Source organism: Anopheles gambiae, mitochondrion (assembly GCF_943734735.2).
Source record: "Anopheles gambiae genome assembly, organelle: mitochondrion".
Lineage (NCBI taxonomy): Eukaryota > Metazoa > Arthropoda > Insecta > Diptera > Culicidae > Anopheles > Anopheles gambiae.
In genome coordinates this window covers 1-15,363 of record NC_083487.1, presented here as the reverse complement: position 1 = coordinate 15,363, position 15,363 = coordinate 1, and the positions used below count along the sequence as shown (strand labels likewise).

Genomic DNA, 15,363 nt, shown 5'->3' with positions numbered 1-15,363 from the left:
TTTACAAAATTTATTATTATAAATAATAATTATAAATAACGGGACAAAAATTTAATTAATTAGTATATAAATGATTTATATATATATATAAATTTATTATATTATATATTTATATAAATAAGGTGATATAATTTATAGACCATATAGTCTTATATTTGAAAAAAAAAATTATATTTATTATATAATAATAAATTTATAATAAATATATATATATATATAAATATATTATATAAACTAAAAATTTTAACAATTAAAATAAAATTCATTAATAATAAATTTAATTAATTTATTAAAATTATAAATTATGTATATAAATAATAATAATTTTAAAATTATTATTTTATTTTTAAAATTATATTAATAAAAAAAAAAAAAAAAATAGGGGTTAATTTTTGAAAGAAGTATACTTTATTTAATTATTTTATATTTTTAATAATTATTAAAATAGTTTATATATTTTTATTAAAATAATTTTATTTTTTATTAAATTTTAAATTTAATTTATAATTATTTAATATTAATAAGATTATTTTATTCTAGTTAAATATTTTATTATTATTTTATTTTACATGTAAATTTTTGTGTGAATTTTTATTAATTTTAAAAATTAATAATTTTTAATTTATTCGCAGTAATTAATATTAATTATAAAAGAAATTTTGAATTAGTAATAATATATAGTATTGGTAAAATTTGTGCCAGCTACTGCGGTTATACAAATGATGCAAATAAAAATTTTTAGTATTAGTTAAATTGTTTATAATTATTTAATTTATATATAAATTTATTAGGTGAAATTTTTAAATTTATTTATTATTAAAATGTAGATTAATTTAAGCTATAAAAATTTTATAATAAACTAGGATTAGATACCCTATTATTAAAATTAAATATATAAGAATACTTAAGTAGTATTAGTTATATTCTTAAAATTTAAAGAATTTGGCGGTGTTTTAGTCTATTTAGAGGAATCTGTTCTGTAATTGATAATCCACGTTGGACCTCACTTAATTTTGTTTTCAATTTGTATATCGCCGTCATCAGAATATATTATAAGATTAATAATTTTCTTGATATTTCATTAAATAATATGTCAGGTCAAGGTGCAGTTTATGGTTAAGTAGAAATGGATTACAATAAATATATTTATACGGATAATTTTTTGAAATAAAAATTTGAAGGTGGATTTAATAGTAATATAAAATAGATTATTTATATGATTATAGCTCTAAAACATGCACACATCGCCCGTCGCTCTCATTTTTAAAATGAGATAAGTCGTAACATAGTAGATGTACTGGAAAGTGTATCTAGAATGACAATTTAAAGCTTAATTAGTAAAGTATTTCATTTACATTGAAAAGAAATTTGTGCAAATCAATTTAAATTGATAATAATTATTTATTAATTATTTTTTTTTATTTATAATTATTAATAAAAATAATTTTATTTTTTATAGTTTTAGTAATTTATAATGAAATAATAATTTTAATTATAGTGTATTAGTATTTTAAAAGAATATTGAAATAATTTGAAAAATTTTTAATTTTTAAGAAAATTTAATTTATTGTACCTTGTGTATCAGGGTTTATTAAATAATAAATTATTATAATAATTTTTCTCGAATTTTAAAGATTTAATTATATATAAAAGTTATTGTGGAATAACTATTTTAAATATGTAATTAGAAATGAAATGTTAATCGTTTTAAAATATATCTAGTTTTTTAAGAAATGAATTTAATTTAGCTTATTTATTTTATTAAGTTAATTTTTTAATTTAATAATTAAATAAAGTAATATTTTAAGGGATGAGCTTTAAAATAAAATTTTATATTTTTTATAATTTTTAAATAAATATAAGCTTAAAAATAGCTATTATTAATAAATTTGTTATAATTTATTTTTTATAAAAAATTATTTAATTTAAATTAAATTATTTATTAAAATTTAAATTTTAATAATAAAAATTTAGTAATTATGATAAAATTAGTATATAAATTTATATAAAGTAATTAATTTGATAGGTTTTAATGAAGAATTCGGCAAATTAAATATATTCACCTGTTTAACAAAAACATGTCTTTTTGTATTTTATTTAAAGTCTAGCCTGCCCACTGAGTTTTAAAGGGCCGCGGTATTTTGACCGTGCGAAGGTAGCATAATCAATAGTCTTTTAATTGAAGGCTGGTATGAATGGTTGAATGAGATATATACTGTTTTTTTAAAATTTATATAGAACTTTATTTTTTAGTTAAAAAGCTAAAATTTAATTAAAAGACGAGAAGACCCTATAGATCTTTATTTTTATAAATTATAAATTATAAAGAATTTTAAAATTTATATTTTAAATAAAATTTTACTGGGGTGGTATTAAAATTAAATAAACTTTTATTATTTATTTACATTGATTTATGAATAAAAGATCCTGTTTTATGGATTAAAAATTTAAGTTACCTTAGGGATAACAGCGTAATTTTTTTAGAGAGTTCATATCGATAAAAAAGATTGCGACCTCGATGTTGGATTAAGAGTTATTTTTAGGTGTAGAAGTTTAAAGTTTAGGTCTGTTCGACCTTTGAATTCTTACATGATCTGAGTTCAAACCGGCGTAAGCCAGGTTGGTTTCTATCTTTAATAAATTATTATATTGTAGTACGAAAGGACCTAATATAAAAAATATAATTTTATTTAAATGAAAATTATTAAAATAATTTACTATTTTGGCAGACTAGTGCAATAAATTTAGAATTTATATATATAATTTTTAATTATAAATAGTATTGTTTATATTTGATGGTATTATACCTTTAATTGGAAGTTTATTATTAGTAATTTGTGTAATAGTTGGTGTAGCTTTTTTGACTTTATTAGAGCGTAAGGTTTTAGGTTACATTCAAATTCGTAAAGGACCAAATAAAGTTGGATTTAATGGATTATTACAACCATTTAGTGATGCTGTAAAATTGTTTACTAAGGAACAAACATATCCATTATTATCTAATTATATTTCTTATTATTTTTCTCCTGTTTTTTCTTTATTTTTATCTTTATTAATTTGAATATGTATTCCTTATTTAATTAAGTTATATTCTTTTAATTTAGGTGTTTTGTTTTTTTTATGTTGTACTAGATTAGGAGTTTATACTGTAATGATTGCAGGTTGATCTTCTAATTCTAATTATGCTTTATTGGGGGGGTTACGGGCTGTAGCTCAAACTATTTCTTATGAAGTTAGTTTAGCATTAATTTTATTAAGTTTTATTTTTTTAGTAGGTAATTATAATTTTTTAAGTTTTTATTTTTATCAAGATTATGTTTGATTTATTTTTTTTTGTTTTCCATTAGGTTTAGTCTGGCTAGCTTCTTGTTTAGCTGAAACTAATCGTACTCCTTTTGATTTTGCTGAAGGGGAATCAGAATTAGTTTCTGGATTTAATGTTGAATACAGAAGTGGGGGATTTGCTTTAATTTTTTTAGCTGAATATTCTAGTATTTTATTTATAAGTATATTATTTGTAGTTATTTTTTTAGGTAGTGATATTTATAGATTTATATTTTTTTTAAAATTATCTTTTATTTCTTTTATTTTTATTTGAGTTCGAGGGACTTTACCTCGATTTCGTTATGATAAACTAATGTATTTAGCTTGAAAAAGTTTTTTACCTTTATCTTTAAATTATTTATTTTTCTTTGTAGGATTAAAGATCTTTTTTATTTCTTTATTATTTTAATGAATAAAATTTAGTATAAATTAATAGAAGACTTTACTCCTTTCTTATGTTTTCAAGACATATGCTATAAAAGCTTATTAATTAATTTAATAGCTTATCTCAAAACTTTGCTAATAAAGGATTAATAATAAAGTAAGAGAAATATAATACAGTTAAAATTTGACCTGTTAAAATATATGGGTCTTCTACTGGTCGAGCTCCAATTCAAGTTAATAACGAAGCTACAATTACTATATTTCAGAATAAAATTTGATTTAATGGGTAAAATTGTAATCCTCGAAACTTGCTAGAGTGTGTGAAAGGTAAAATTAATAAAATAGCAATTGATAGTACTAAAGCAATTACTCCTCCTAGCTTATTAGGAATTGATCGTAAAATAGCGTAAGCAAATAAAAAGTATCATTCTGGTTGAATATGTACTGGAGTAACTAAAGGATTAGCAGGAATAAAGTTTTCTGGATCTATTAGTAAGTAATTAAATTTTCAAATAAATGTTACTAAAATTCATAAAAATACAATAAATCCAAAAATATCCTTATAAATAAAATAAGGATGAAATGGAATTTTATCTACGTTTCTATTTAATCCAAGAGGATTATTAGATCCTGTTTGGTGTAAAAATAATAAATGAATCATTATTAAAGCTAAAATAATAAATGGAAAAATAAAATGAAATGTAAAAAATCGAGTTAAAGTGGCGTTATCAACTGCAAATCCCCCTCAAATTCATTGAACTAGATCCATTCCTAGGTAAGGTACTGCTGATAATAAATTAGTAATAACTGTTGCTCCTCAAAATGATATTTGTCCTCATGGTAATACATATCCTAAAAATCCTGTTGCTATTGTTAAAAATAAAATAATAACTCCAGTATTTCAAGTTATATGATATAAGTAAGATTCATAATATACTCCTCGTCCTACATGAATAAATAAACAAGCAAAAAAAAAAGAAGCTCCGTTAGCGTGACAAATTCGTAAAAATCATCCATTATTTACATCTCGACAAATATGATTTACTCTATTAAAAGCTGTTTCAATATCTGCGGCATAGTGTATAGCTAGGAATAATCCAGTTAAAATTTGTAGTATTAAGCATAATCCTAATAAAGAACCAAAATTTCATCAGGCGGAAATATTAGATGGTGCAGGTAAATCTACTAATGCATTATTAGCGATTCTAATTAAAGGGTGGGTTTTTCGAATAGGTTTAAACATTAATTTATTGGCCGTAATGGTCCATAAAATTTTTTTGTAATTTTTACTGTTACTAATAAAGTAAGAAATAAATAATTAATTAGTAGTAATGTAATTAAATTTGTAGGAAAATTGTATATTTTATTTAATGATAAAATATTTTCGTTAATTAAATTATTTGTTATTGAAAATTTTTCTATTTCTATATTAATAATAAATTGTTCAATCAAAGTTTTATCTAAAATAAAGAAAATTACTATACTAAGAGAAAATAAAACTAATCTAAATATTGTTAATTTAAAAGATATAGTAAATATTTCATTTGATGATAATGAAGTAACATAAATAAATAAAATTAGTATTCCTCCTAAAAAAATTAAAAATAATACATAAGAAAATCAAAAAGATTTAACATAAATTCCTGTAATTAAACATGTTAAAAATGTTTGAATTAATAGTATTAAACCTATTGATAAAGGATGTTTTATTTGTATAAAAATAAATCTTATAATTAAGCATATTATTATAATAATTAATTTTGTAATTTCAAGAAATAGTTTATTTAAAATATTAACTTTGGGAGTTAGTGAAAAAGAGATTTCTTTTTTCTTGAAGTTTAAAAAGAGAAATTCTTATTTCCAGTTTACAAGACTGATGTTTTTGTTAAACTATTTAAACTTATATTAATGGCAAATATATTTTTAATATTTTATTTATCAATAATTATGTTTTTATTTGGTTGTATAGTATTTGTTTCTAATCGAAAGCATTTATTATCAACTTTATTAAGACTTGAATATATAGTATTAAGTTTATTTATTTTTTTATTTTTTTATTTAAATTTTATAAATTATGAAACTTATTTTAGTATATTTTTTTTAACTTTTTGTGTATGTGAAGGGGTTTTAGGTTTATCAATTTTGGTTTCTATAATTCGTACTCATGGTAATGATTATTTTCAAAGTTTTTCTATTTTACAATGTTAAAGTTTATTTTTATATTAATATTTATATTTCCTCTTTCTTTTTTAAAAAATTTTTATTGAACGGTTCAAAATTTGATTTTTTTATTAACCTTTATGTTTATAATTAATTTAAGATCTTTAAATTATTTTAATTATATCTCTTATTATTTTGGGTTAGATATAGTTTCTTACGGATTAATTTTATTAAGTTTTTGAATTTGTGGGCTAATATTGATAGCAAGTGAAAAAGTATTTTCAACAAATAATTATGAAAAGTTATTTGTTTTTATAATTTTATTTTTACTTTTTATGTTAGTATTAACATTTAGATCAATAAGAGTTTTTATATTTTATTTATTTTTTGAAGCTAGTTTAATTCCTACATTATTTTTAATTTTAGGTTGAGGGTATCAACCTGAACGATTGCAGGCAGGGGTTTATTTATTATTTTATACTCTTTTAGCTTCTTTACCTTTATTAATTGGTATTTTTTATATTTTAAATTCAAAAAATACATTATCTTTTACTTTATTATTAAATTATAGATTTTCTAACTTTAATTTATTGTATCTTTCTCTAGTTTTTGCTTTTTTAGTAAAAATACCTATATTTTTGGTTCATTTATGATTGCCTAAGGCTCATGTTGAAGCCCCAGTTTCTGGATCTATAATTTTAGCTGGTATTTTATTAAAATTAGGAGGATACGGTTTATTACGAATATTTTCCTTACTACAAATTTCTGGTGTAAAATATAATTATTGATGAATTAGTATTAGTTTAGTTGGAGGGGTTTTAATTAGTTTAGTATGTTTACGACAAACAGATTTAAAGGCTTTAATTGCTTATTCTTCTGTAGCTCATATGGGTATTGTTTTAAGAGGATTATTAACAATAACTTATTGAGGGTTAACAGGGTCTTATGCTTTAATAATTGCTCATGGTTTATGTTCTTCTGGTTTATTTTGTTTAGCTAATATTTCTTATGAACGAATAGGAAGCCGAAGTTTATTAATTAATAAGGGATTATTAAATTTTATACCAACATTAAGTTTATGATGATTTTTATTATGCTCTGGTAATATAGCTGCTCCTCCAACGTTAAATTTATTAGGAGAAATTTCTTTATTGAATAGAATTGTTAGTTGGTCTTGAATTACTATGATTATACTATCTTTTTTATCTTTTTTTAGAGCAGCTTATTCTTTATATTTATTTGCATATAGTCAACATGGAAAAATTTATTCTGGAGTTTATTTTTTTTCTGTAGGAACTACTCGAGAATTTTTATTATTAATATTACATTGATTACCTTTAAATTTACTAATTTTAAAAAGTAATTTTTGTATGTTATGAATTTATTTAAATAGTTTAAAAAAAATATTGATTTGTGGTGTCAATGATATGAAATTATTCATTTTAGATCGTGAATTATTTAGTTAATTATTGTAAAATTAGATTTTATTTTTTAATATCAATTAGATTAAGATTATTTTTAATTAGATTAAAGTTTTTATTAATAGATTTAGTATATTTTATTGAATGAGAAATTTTAAGATTACAATCTATATCTATTGTTATAACATTTTTATTTGATTGAATAAGCTTAATATTTATATCTTTTGTTTTGTTAATTTCTTCTTTAGTAATTTTTTATAGAAATCAATATATAGAAGAAGATTATAATATTAATCGGTTTATTTTATTAGTATTAATATTTGTAATATCTATAATAATGTTAATTATTAGACCAAATTTAATTAGAATTTTATTAGGATGAGATGGCTTAGGTTTAGTTTCTTATTGTTTAGTTATTTATTTTCAAAATGTAAAGTCTTATAATGCTGGTATATTAACTGCTTTATCCAATCGAATTGGGGATGTGGCTTTATTATTAGCTATTGCTTGAATATTAAATTATGGAAGTTGAAATTATATTTTTTATTTAGATATAATAAAAAATAATATTGAAATAATAATTATTGGGGGGTTAGTTATATTAGCTGCTATAACTAAAAGTGCCCAAATTCCTTTTTCTTCTTGATTACCAGCAGCAATAGCTGCTCCTACTCCTGTTTCTGCTTTAGTTCACTCTTCAACTTTAGTAACAGCAGGGGTTTATTTATTAATTCGATTTAATGATGTTTTAATAAATTGATGAATAGCTCAATTTTTATTATTAGTTTCAGGATTAACTATATTTATAGCAGGATTAGGTGCAAATTTTGAATTCGATTTAAAGAAAATTATTGCTTTATCAACTTTAAGACAATTAGGTTTAATAATAAGTATTTTATCTATAGGATTTTATAAATTAGCTTTTTTTCATTTATTAACTCATGCTTTATTTAAGGCATTATTATTTATATGTGCAGGTTCTATTATTCATAATATAAAAAATTCTCAAGATATTCGAATAATAGGAAGCTTAAGAATAAGAATACCGTTAACTTGTAGTTGTTTTAATGTAGCTAATTTAGCTTTATGTGGTATACCTTTTTTAGCTGGATTTTATTCTAAGGATCTTATTTTAGAAATAGTTATGTTATCTTATGTAAATGTTTTTTCGTTTTTTCTTTTTTTTTTTAGTACAGGATTAACTGTATGTTATTCATTTCGGTTAGTTTATTATTCAATAACTGGTGATTTTAATAGTAGAAGATTACATCCTTTAAATGATTCAGGTTGAACTATATTATTTAGAATTTGTTTTTTAACTGTTATAGCAGTAATTGGTGGAAGTATATTAAGATGATTAATGTTTTTAAATCCTGCAATAATTTGTTTACCTTTAGAAATAAAGTTATTGACTTTATTTGTTTGTATTGTTGGAGGCTTAATAGGATATTTAATCAGAGATGTAAAATTATTTTTTACTAATAAGGCTTTATACTTTTATAACTTTACTAATTTTGTCGGGTCTATATGATTTATACCTGTTATCTCTACATTAGGTGTAATTAATTATCCATTAAAGTTAGGATTATATTCTTATAAAAGTTTCGATCAAGGTTGAAGAGAATTTTTTGGAGGGCAAATAGTATATTTTCAGTTAAAAAATTATTCTTTATATCTTCAAGAATTTCAAAGTAATAGTTTAAAAATTTATTTATTAAGTTATATATTGTGATTTATTATTTTATTAATATTAGTTGTATTAGTAAATTAAATTTAAATAGCTTACATTTAGAGCATGACACTGAAGATGTTAGGGTGATTATTTTAATCTTTAAATATTTATAAAAAATAAATTTTTATTTTTACATTGAAAATGTAATGTTTTTGTTAAACTATATAAATGAAATATGTTGATCAAGAAAAAGCTGCTAACTTTTCTCTTTAATGGTTTAATTCCATTTATATTTCTTTAATTGGAATTATAAAAATTCAATTTTATCATTAACAGTGATATACCTCTCTTTGGTTTCAATTAATAAGGTAAATTGAAAAATTCAATACTTTTTAAATGCAAATTAAATGTTATAGTTAACTATTACCCTAAAATATGGGTGAATTTCACCTAAGATTAGGCCGAAACTAATTGCAATTTATCGCTTCATATTTATTCATTTCATTCTAAAGCTCCTTGGTTTCATTCATGGTATAAGCCAATTAATAAAATGAAAATAAAAAATAATCTAGTAATAGTTCAATTTATTAAATTTGATGTTTTAATAATTATAATTATAGGTAATAAAAGAGCAATTTCTACATCGAAAATTAAAAAAATAATAGCAATTAAAAAAAATCGTAATGAAAAAGGTAATCGTGAGGAATTTATTGGATCAAACCCACATTCAAATGGAGAACATTTTTCTCGATCTAATAAAGTTTTTTTTGATAATAAAGTGGCTAATATTATTACTACAATTGTAATAATAAAAATGATTAATGTTATTGTTGATAGTATTAATATTATTTATACTAAAATTGTTTAGTCCTTGTGATTGGAAGTCACATATACAAATATATACTTTATAAATATCTACCTCATCAATAAATTGTAATATATAAAAATAATCATACAACATCTACAAAGTGTCAGTATCAAGCTGCAGCTTCAAAACCAAAATGATGATTTTTAGAAAAATGATAATTAATATGACGTAAAAAGCAAATTAATAAAAAAGTTGTTCCAATTAGTACATGTAATCCGTGGAATCCTGTTGCTATATAAAAAGTTGATCCATAAACAGCATCTGCAATAGTAAAAGGAGCTTCAATATATTCATAAGCTTGTAAAATAGTAAAATATACTCCTAATACAATTGTAAAAAATAATCCTTGTGTGGCTTGTGAATGATTACCTTCTATTAGAGCATGATGAGCTCAAGTGACAGTTACTCCAGAAGCTAATAAAATAGCAGTATTTAAAAGAGGAATTTGGAAGGGATTAAATGCGGCAATTCCTACTGGAGGTCATGTTATTCCTAATTCAATTGTAGGAGATAAACTACTATGGAAAAATGCTCAGAAAAAAGAAATAAAAAAAAATACTTCAGATACAATAAATAAAATTATTCCTCATCGTAATCCAATAGTTACTGGAAAAGTATGAAGTCCTTGAAAAGTTCCTTCTCGAGAAATATCTCGTCATCATTGATACATAGTTAAAATAGTAATAACATTACCTAAAATAAATAATGTTATAGTATATTGATGAAATCATTGTACTAATCCTGAAACAGTAGTTATTGCTCCAATTGCTCCAGTTAAGGGTCATGGGCTATAATCTACTAAGTGAAATGGGTGATTTGCATGTGTTGACATTAATTTACTTCTCTTGAATAAAGAGTTCTTAATACAGCAAATACATATGATTGAATAATTGCTACGGCTGATTCTAATACTAATAAAGCAATTTGAGTAGTTAAAATTAATGATAAAATTAAATAATTTGATGCTATAGGACCTGTATTACCTAATAAAGTTAACAGTAAATGTCCAGCAATTATATTAGCTGTTAATCGAACAGCTAAAGTTCCAGGTCGAATAACATTACTAATTGTTTCAATGCATACCATAAAAGGCATTAAAACAGGAGGAGTTCCTTGAGGAACTAAATGAGCAAATATATGTTGAGTATGATTAATTCATCCATATAATATAAAACTAAGTCATAAAGGGAAAGCTAAAGCTAATGTTAAAGTTAAATGACTAGTACTAGTAAAAATATAAGGGAATAAACCTAAAAAATTATTAAATATAATTAATGAGAATAATGAAATAAACATTAATGTTCTACCATTATGTCCTGAAGGTCCTAGTAAAGTTTTGAATTCTTTATGAAGAGTTAATAAAATATTATTTCAAATTACTTGGAATCGATTAGGTATTAATCAATAAGAAACTGGAATTAGGAATAATCCTAAGAATGTTCTTAATCAATTTAATGATAAATTTAAAATTGTTGTTGAAGGGTCAAAAACAGAAAACAAGTTTGTTATCATTTTCAATTTAATTTATTAAATTTAATATTTAAAGATTGAGATGTTTTAAGTGGAGTATAAAAAAAACAAAAGTAGTTTAAAATATTAAAAACTACTAATGTAATTGAAAATACAATAAATAAAATTAACCAATTAATAGGGGCTATTTGTGGGATTAAAAAATATTAGATTTAACTAATTTTTTCAGTTTGACATACTAAGGTTTTATATAAAACTAATTTTTTAGTTATAATAATCATTAGAAGTAAGTGCTAATTTACTATAATATGATTTAAGAGATCATTACTTGCTTTCAGTCATCTAATGAGTTAGTTATTGAAGTAATTCATTTAATAAAGTAATTTATAGGAATGCTTTCAATTACAATAGGCATAAAACTATGATTTGCTCCACAAATTTCTGAACATTGACCAAAAAATAATCCTGGTCGATTAATTAAAAAATTTAATTGGTTTAATCGTCCTGGAGTAGCATCTACCTTAACTCCTAATGAAGGAACTGTTCATGAGTGGAGTACATCAGTAGCTGTAACTAAAATTCGAATTTGATTATTTATTGGTAGAACCACTCGGTTATCTACATCTAATAATCGGAATCCGTTTGTTTCTAGTTCATTAGTTGGTACTATATATGAGTCGAATTCTAGATTTAAAAAATCTGAATATTCATAACTTCAGTATCATTGATGACCAATTGACTTTAATGTAATTGATGGTGTATTAATTTCGTCTATTAAGTATAATAGTCGTAAAGAAGGAAATGCAATAAAAATTAAAATAATTGCAGGTAATACTGTTCAAATAATTTCAATTGTTTGTCCATGTAATAAAAATCGATTAGTAAATTTATTAAAACTTAGTATTCCTATAATATATCCTACTAAAATAGTAATTATTGTTAAAATAAGAAGTGTATGATCATGAAAAAAGTTTAATTGTTCTATTAAAGGAGAAGAACTATCTTGTAATCCTAAATTTGCTCATGTTGCCATTTAAATTCTAACAAAAGATAAAATCTTTATATATGAAGCTTAAATTCATTGCACTAATCTGCCATATTAGAAGTTATTAGTTAATAAAGGAAGCTCTGCATAAGTATGTTCTGCAGGAGGAAGGGTATGGTATCATTCAATTGATGATGATAATTGTATAGGGAAAGCTGGAGTTCGTTGAGTGATTATACTTTCTCAAATAATAAATAAAAAGTATAAAATAGCGAATAATGAGATTGTACTACCTAAAGAAGAAACTACATTTCATGTTAAATAGCTATCTGGAAAGTCTGAATATCGTCGAGGTATTCCGGCTAAACCTAAAAAATGTTGAGGAAAAAATGTTAAATTTACTCCTACAAATATAATAGAAAATTGAATTTTTAATCAAGTTGGATTTATTGTTAATCCAGTTAATAATGGATATCAATGTACAAATCCTGCTATAATAGCAAATACTGCTCCTATTGATAATACATAATGGAAATGAGCAACAACATAATAAGTATCGTGAAGAACAATATCAATAGATGAATTAGCTAGTACAACTCCTGTTAGACCACCAACTGTAAATAAGAAAACGAATCCAAATGCTCACAATATAGCTGGGCTATAAGTTAATTGTGTTCCGTGTAATGTAGCTAATCAACTAAAAATCTTAATTCCAGTTGGCACAGCAATAATTATAGTTGCTGATGTAAAGTAAGCTCGAGTATCAACGTCTATTCCAACTGTAAATATATGATGAGCTCAAACAATAAATCCAAGTAAACCAATTGCTAGTATAGCATAGATTATTCCTAAGTTTCCAAATGTTTCCTTCTTTCCACTTTCTTGAGTAATAATATGCGAAATTATTCCGAATCCAGGTAAAATTAAAATATATACTTCTGGATGACCAAAAAATCAGAATAAGTGTTGATATAAAATTGGATCACCTCCTCCTGCTGGATCAAAGAAAGATGTATTTAAATTTCGATCAGTTAATAATATAGTAATAGCTCCTGCTAATACTGGTAATGATAATAATAATAATACTGCTGTAATAACTACCGATCAAACAAATAATGGTATTCGATCTAATGTAATTCCTGGAGACCGTATATTAATTACTGTTGTAATAAAATTTACTGCTCCTAAAATAGAAGAAATTCCTGCTAAATGAAGAGAAAAAATTGCTAAATCTACTGAAGCTCCAGCATGAGCAATTCCAGAAGATAGAGGAGGATAAACAGTTCATCCTGTTCCAGCCCCGTTTTCTACTATACTACTAGAAATTAAAAGTGTTAATGAAGGAGGAAGCATTCAAAATCTTATATTATTTATTCGAGGAAAAGCTATATCAGGTGCTCCTAATATTAAAGGAACTAATCAGTTTCCAAACCCTCCAATTATAATAGGTATAACTATAAAGAAAATTATAATAAAAGCATGAGCAGTAACGATTACATTATAAATTTGATCGTCTCCAATAAATGCTCCAGGGTGTCCTAGTTCAGCTCGAATTAGGATTCTTAAAGATGTCCCTACTATTCCAGCTCAAGCTCCGAAAATAAAATATAAAGTTCCAATATCCTTATGATTTGTTGAAAATAATCATTGTCGCGATTAAATGGCTGAAGTTTAGGCGATAAATTGTAAATTTATTTATGGGAATTTTTCTCTTTAATCAGGCTTTATAGTCAATAATGATATTAGACTGCAATTCTAAAGGAATAATTTAATTTATTAAAGCTTAAGAATTAAAAGATTAATACAAATATTTTCAGCTTTGAAGGCTATTAGTTTAATTAACTTAAATTCTTATATAATAATATAAATTATTGAAATTATTACTAATCCCCCAATTGAAATAAAATTAAAAATTAATCTAATAGATGATATTTTATTATTAAAATTATTTTTTAATATTCATGAGTTTTTTTGATAATTTAATATAAAAATTCTATAAGATAATCGAAGATAAAAATATAATGTAATTAAAGTTAAACATACTCTAATTGTTAAAATAAATAATTGGTTTATTGCTGTTAAATTTTGAATAACAAGTCATTTTGGTAAAAATCCTAAAAATGGAGGTAATCCTCCTAATGATAACAAATTTAAAAAAATTAATAATTTAATAATAGGATTTATTATTGATAAATTAAAAATTTGATTAAAATAAAATAATTTAAAATTATTGAATATTAAAACAATTGAAAAAGATAATAATGAGTATATTAAAAAATATGTTATTCATAATATTTCATTATTTATTATTGCTAATAATATTCATCCTAAATGATTAATTGATGAAAAAGCTATTAATTTTCGAATTGAAGTTTGATTCAATCCTCCTAAAGATCCAATTAATATAGATAAAATAATAGAAATTATAAAAAAATTGTAAATAAAATTATAAGAAATTAATATTAATGGAGCAATTTTTTGTCATGTTATTAAAATTAATCCATTAACTCAAGATAATCCTTCTATAACTTCTGGAAATCAAAAATGAAAAGGGGCTGCACCTCTTTTTAGTAATAGTGTAGATAAAATTAAAATTTCATTAAATGAATTATATAAAGATAAATTATTGTTATATAAAAATATTAATATAATAATTGCAAATAATAAAATTGAAGAAGCAAATGCTTGAGTTAAAAAATATTTTAGTGATCTTTCTGAGGTTAATAAATTTTTTTTATTATCATTTATTAGGGGGATAAATGATAATAAATTAATTTCTAAACCTATTCAAGCTCCCAATCAAGAATTTGAGGAAATTGTCACTAAAGTTCCAAAAATTAATATAATTAAAAAAATATTATTAGAAATTTTTTTGATTAAAAAGAAAAGGATTATAACCTTTATAAGTGGGGTATGAACCCAATAGCTTAATTAGCTTATCTTTTTATATTTTAGTGTATGATGCACAAAAGATTTTGATTCTTTTAGAAACAGTTTAATTCTGTTAAGTATAATGAATGAAACGTTAAATTTCATGATTTACCCTATCAAGGTAATCCTTTTTATCAGGCAATTCATT

At 22.4% G+C, this 15,363-nt stretch overlaps 13 protein-coding genes and 24 non-coding genes across 37 annotated transcripts; 15 read left to right on the top strand and 22 right to left on the bottom strand. All coding sequences in view use genetic code 5, as the record gives it.

Moving 5' to 3' along the window:
• The first annotated feature begins 519 nt into the window (after positions 1-519).
• On the top strand, positions 520-1,319 carry SBT44_mgr01. Its single transcript has one exon. It is a non-coding gene; the product is annotated as a 12S ribosomal RNA (ribosomal RNA).
• Positions 1,320-1,391, top strand: SBT44_mgt22. Its single transcript has one exon. It is a non-coding gene; the product is annotated as a tRNA-Val (tRNA).
• On the top strand, positions 1,392-2,716 carry SBT44_mgr02. The gene has a single exon. It is a non-coding gene; the product is annotated as a 16S ribosomal RNA (ribosomal RNA).
• SBT44_mgt21 lies at positions 2,717-2,782 on the top strand. The gene has a single exon. It is a non-coding gene; the product is annotated as a tRNA-Leu (tRNA).
• A 6-nt stretch (positions 2,783-2,788) lies between these two features.
• ND1 (NADH dehydrogenase subunit 1) lies at positions 2,789-3,733 on the top strand. Its single transcript has one exon. The coding sequence runs from the start codon at positions 2,789-2,791 to the stop codon at positions 3,731-3,733; it is 945 nt and encodes a 314-aa protein (YP_010963490.1).
• Positions 3,734-3,750: 17 nt separating this feature from the next.
• Positions 3,751-3,816, bottom strand: SBT44_mgt20. The gene has a single exon. It is a non-coding gene; the product is annotated as a tRNA-Ser (tRNA).
• Positions 3,815-4,951, bottom strand: CYTB (cytochrome b). Its single transcript has one exon. It carries the CDS (start codon positions 4,949-4,951, stop codon positions 3,815-3,817), a length of 1,137 nt encoding a protein of 378 aa, YP_010963489.1.
• Positions 4,951-5,475, bottom strand: ND6 (NADH dehydrogenase subunit 6). Its single transcript has one exon. It carries the CDS (start codon positions 5,473-5,475, stop codon positions 4,951-4,953), a length of 525 nt encoding a protein of 174 aa, YP_010963488.1.
• Positions 5,476-5,477: 2 nt separating this feature from the next.
• On the top strand, positions 5,478-5,543 carry SBT44_mgt19. The gene has a single exon. It is a non-coding gene; the product is annotated as a tRNA-Pro (tRNA).
• SBT44_mgt18 lies at positions 5,544-5,608 on the bottom strand. The gene has a single exon. It is a non-coding gene; the product is annotated as a tRNA-Thr (tRNA).
• A 2-nt stretch (positions 5,609-5,610) lies between these two features.
• Positions 5,611-5,916, top strand: ND4L (NADH dehydrogenase subunit 4L). Its single transcript has one exon. The coding sequence runs from the start codon at positions 5,611-5,613 to the stop codon at positions 5,914-5,916; it is 306 nt and encodes a 101-aa protein (YP_010963487.1).
• On the top strand, positions 5,910-7,251 carry ND4 (NADH dehydrogenase subunit 4). Its single transcript has one exon. A coding segment is annotated over exon 1 (1,342 nt).
• On the top strand, positions 7,252-7,317 carry SBT44_mgt17. Its single transcript has one exon. It is a non-coding gene; the product is annotated as a tRNA-His (tRNA).
• On the top strand, positions 7,318-9,060 carry ND5 (NADH dehydrogenase subunit 5). The gene has a single exon. The coding sequence runs from the start codon at positions 7,318-7,320 to the stop codon at positions 9,058-9,060; it is 1,743 nt and encodes a 580-aa protein (YP_010963485.1).
• Positions 9,061-9,127, top strand: SBT44_mgt16. The gene has a single exon. It is a non-coding gene; the product is annotated as a tRNA-Phe (tRNA).
• On the bottom strand, positions 9,126-9,191 carry SBT44_mgt15. Its single transcript has one exon. It is a non-coding gene; the product is annotated as a tRNA-Glu (tRNA).
• On the top strand, positions 9,192-9,258 carry SBT44_mgt14. Its single transcript has one exon. It is a non-coding gene; the product is annotated as a tRNA-Ser (tRNA).
• Positions 9,257-9,325, bottom strand: SBT44_mgt13. Its single transcript has one exon. It is a non-coding gene; the product is annotated as a tRNA-Asn (tRNA).
• On the bottom strand, positions 9,326-9,391 carry SBT44_mgt12. The gene has a single exon. It is a non-coding gene; the product is annotated as a tRNA-Ala (tRNA).
• SBT44_mgt11 lies at positions 9,392-9,455 on the bottom strand. Its single transcript has one exon. It is a non-coding gene; the product is annotated as a tRNA-Arg (tRNA).
• Positions 9,454-9,807, bottom strand: ND3 (NADH dehydrogenase subunit 3). Its single transcript has one exon. The coding sequence runs from the start codon at positions 9,805-9,807 to the stop codon at positions 9,454-9,456; it is 354 nt and encodes a 117-aa protein (YP_010963484.1).
• Positions 9,808-9,874, bottom strand: SBT44_mgt10. The gene has a single exon. It is a non-coding gene; the product is annotated as a tRNA-Gly (tRNA).
• On the bottom strand, positions 9,875-10,661 carry COX3 (cytochrome c oxidase subunit III). Its single transcript has one exon. A coding segment is annotated over exon 1 (787 nt).
• On the bottom strand, positions 10,661-11,341 carry ATP6 (ATP synthase F0 subunit 6). The gene has a single exon. It carries the CDS (start codon positions 11,339-11,341, stop codon positions 10,661-10,663), a length of 681 nt encoding a protein of 226 aa, YP_010963482.1.
• Positions 11,335-11,496, bottom strand: ATP8 (ATP synthase F0 subunit 8). The gene has a single exon. The coding sequence runs from the start codon at positions 11,494-11,496 to the stop codon at positions 11,335-11,337; it is 162 nt and encodes a 53-aa protein (YP_010963481.1).
• SBT44_mgt09 lies at positions 11,497-11,565 on the bottom strand. The gene has a single exon. It is a non-coding gene; the product is annotated as a tRNA-Asp (tRNA).
• An 11-nt stretch (positions 11,566-11,576) lies between these two features.
• Positions 11,577-11,647, bottom strand: SBT44_mgt08. Its single transcript has one exon. It is a non-coding gene; the product is annotated as a tRNA-Lys (tRNA).
• COX2 (cytochrome c oxidase subunit II) lies at positions 11,648-12,332 on the bottom strand. Its single transcript has one exon. A coding segment is annotated over exon 1 (685 nt).
• A 5-nt stretch (positions 12,333-12,337) lies between these two features.
• SBT44_mgt07 lies at positions 12,338-12,403 on the bottom strand. Its single transcript has one exon. It is a non-coding gene; the product is annotated as a tRNA-Leu (tRNA).
• COX1 (cytochrome c oxidase subunit I) lies at positions 12,404-13,940 on the bottom strand (the record flags this gene model as incomplete). The annotated part of the gene is made up of 1 exon: positions 12,404-13,940. A coding segment is annotated over one exon (1,537 nt), but the record flags the coding sequence as incomplete, so codon positions are not given.
• On the top strand, positions 13,939-14,004 carry SBT44_mgt06. Its single transcript has one exon. It is a non-coding gene; the product is annotated as a tRNA-Tyr (tRNA).
• SBT44_mgt05 lies at positions 14,005-14,069 on the top strand. Its single transcript has one exon. It is a non-coding gene; the product is annotated as a tRNA-Cys (tRNA).
• Positions 14,069-14,137, bottom strand: SBT44_mgt04. Its single transcript has one exon. It is a non-coding gene; the product is annotated as a tRNA-Trp (tRNA).
• Positions 14,136-15,161, bottom strand: ND2 (NADH dehydrogenase subunit 2). Its single transcript has one exon. It carries the CDS (start codon positions 15,159-15,161, stop codon positions 14,136-14,138), a length of 1,026 nt encoding a protein of 341 aa, YP_010963478.1.
• Positions 15,162-15,230, bottom strand: SBT44_mgt03. Its single transcript has one exon. It is a non-coding gene; the product is annotated as a tRNA-Met (tRNA).
• Positions 15,230-15,298, top strand: SBT44_mgt02. The gene has a single exon. It is a non-coding gene; the product is annotated as a tRNA-Gln (tRNA).
• Positions 15,296-15,363, bottom strand: SBT44_mgt01. Its single transcript has one exon. It is a non-coding gene; the product is annotated as a tRNA-Ile (tRNA).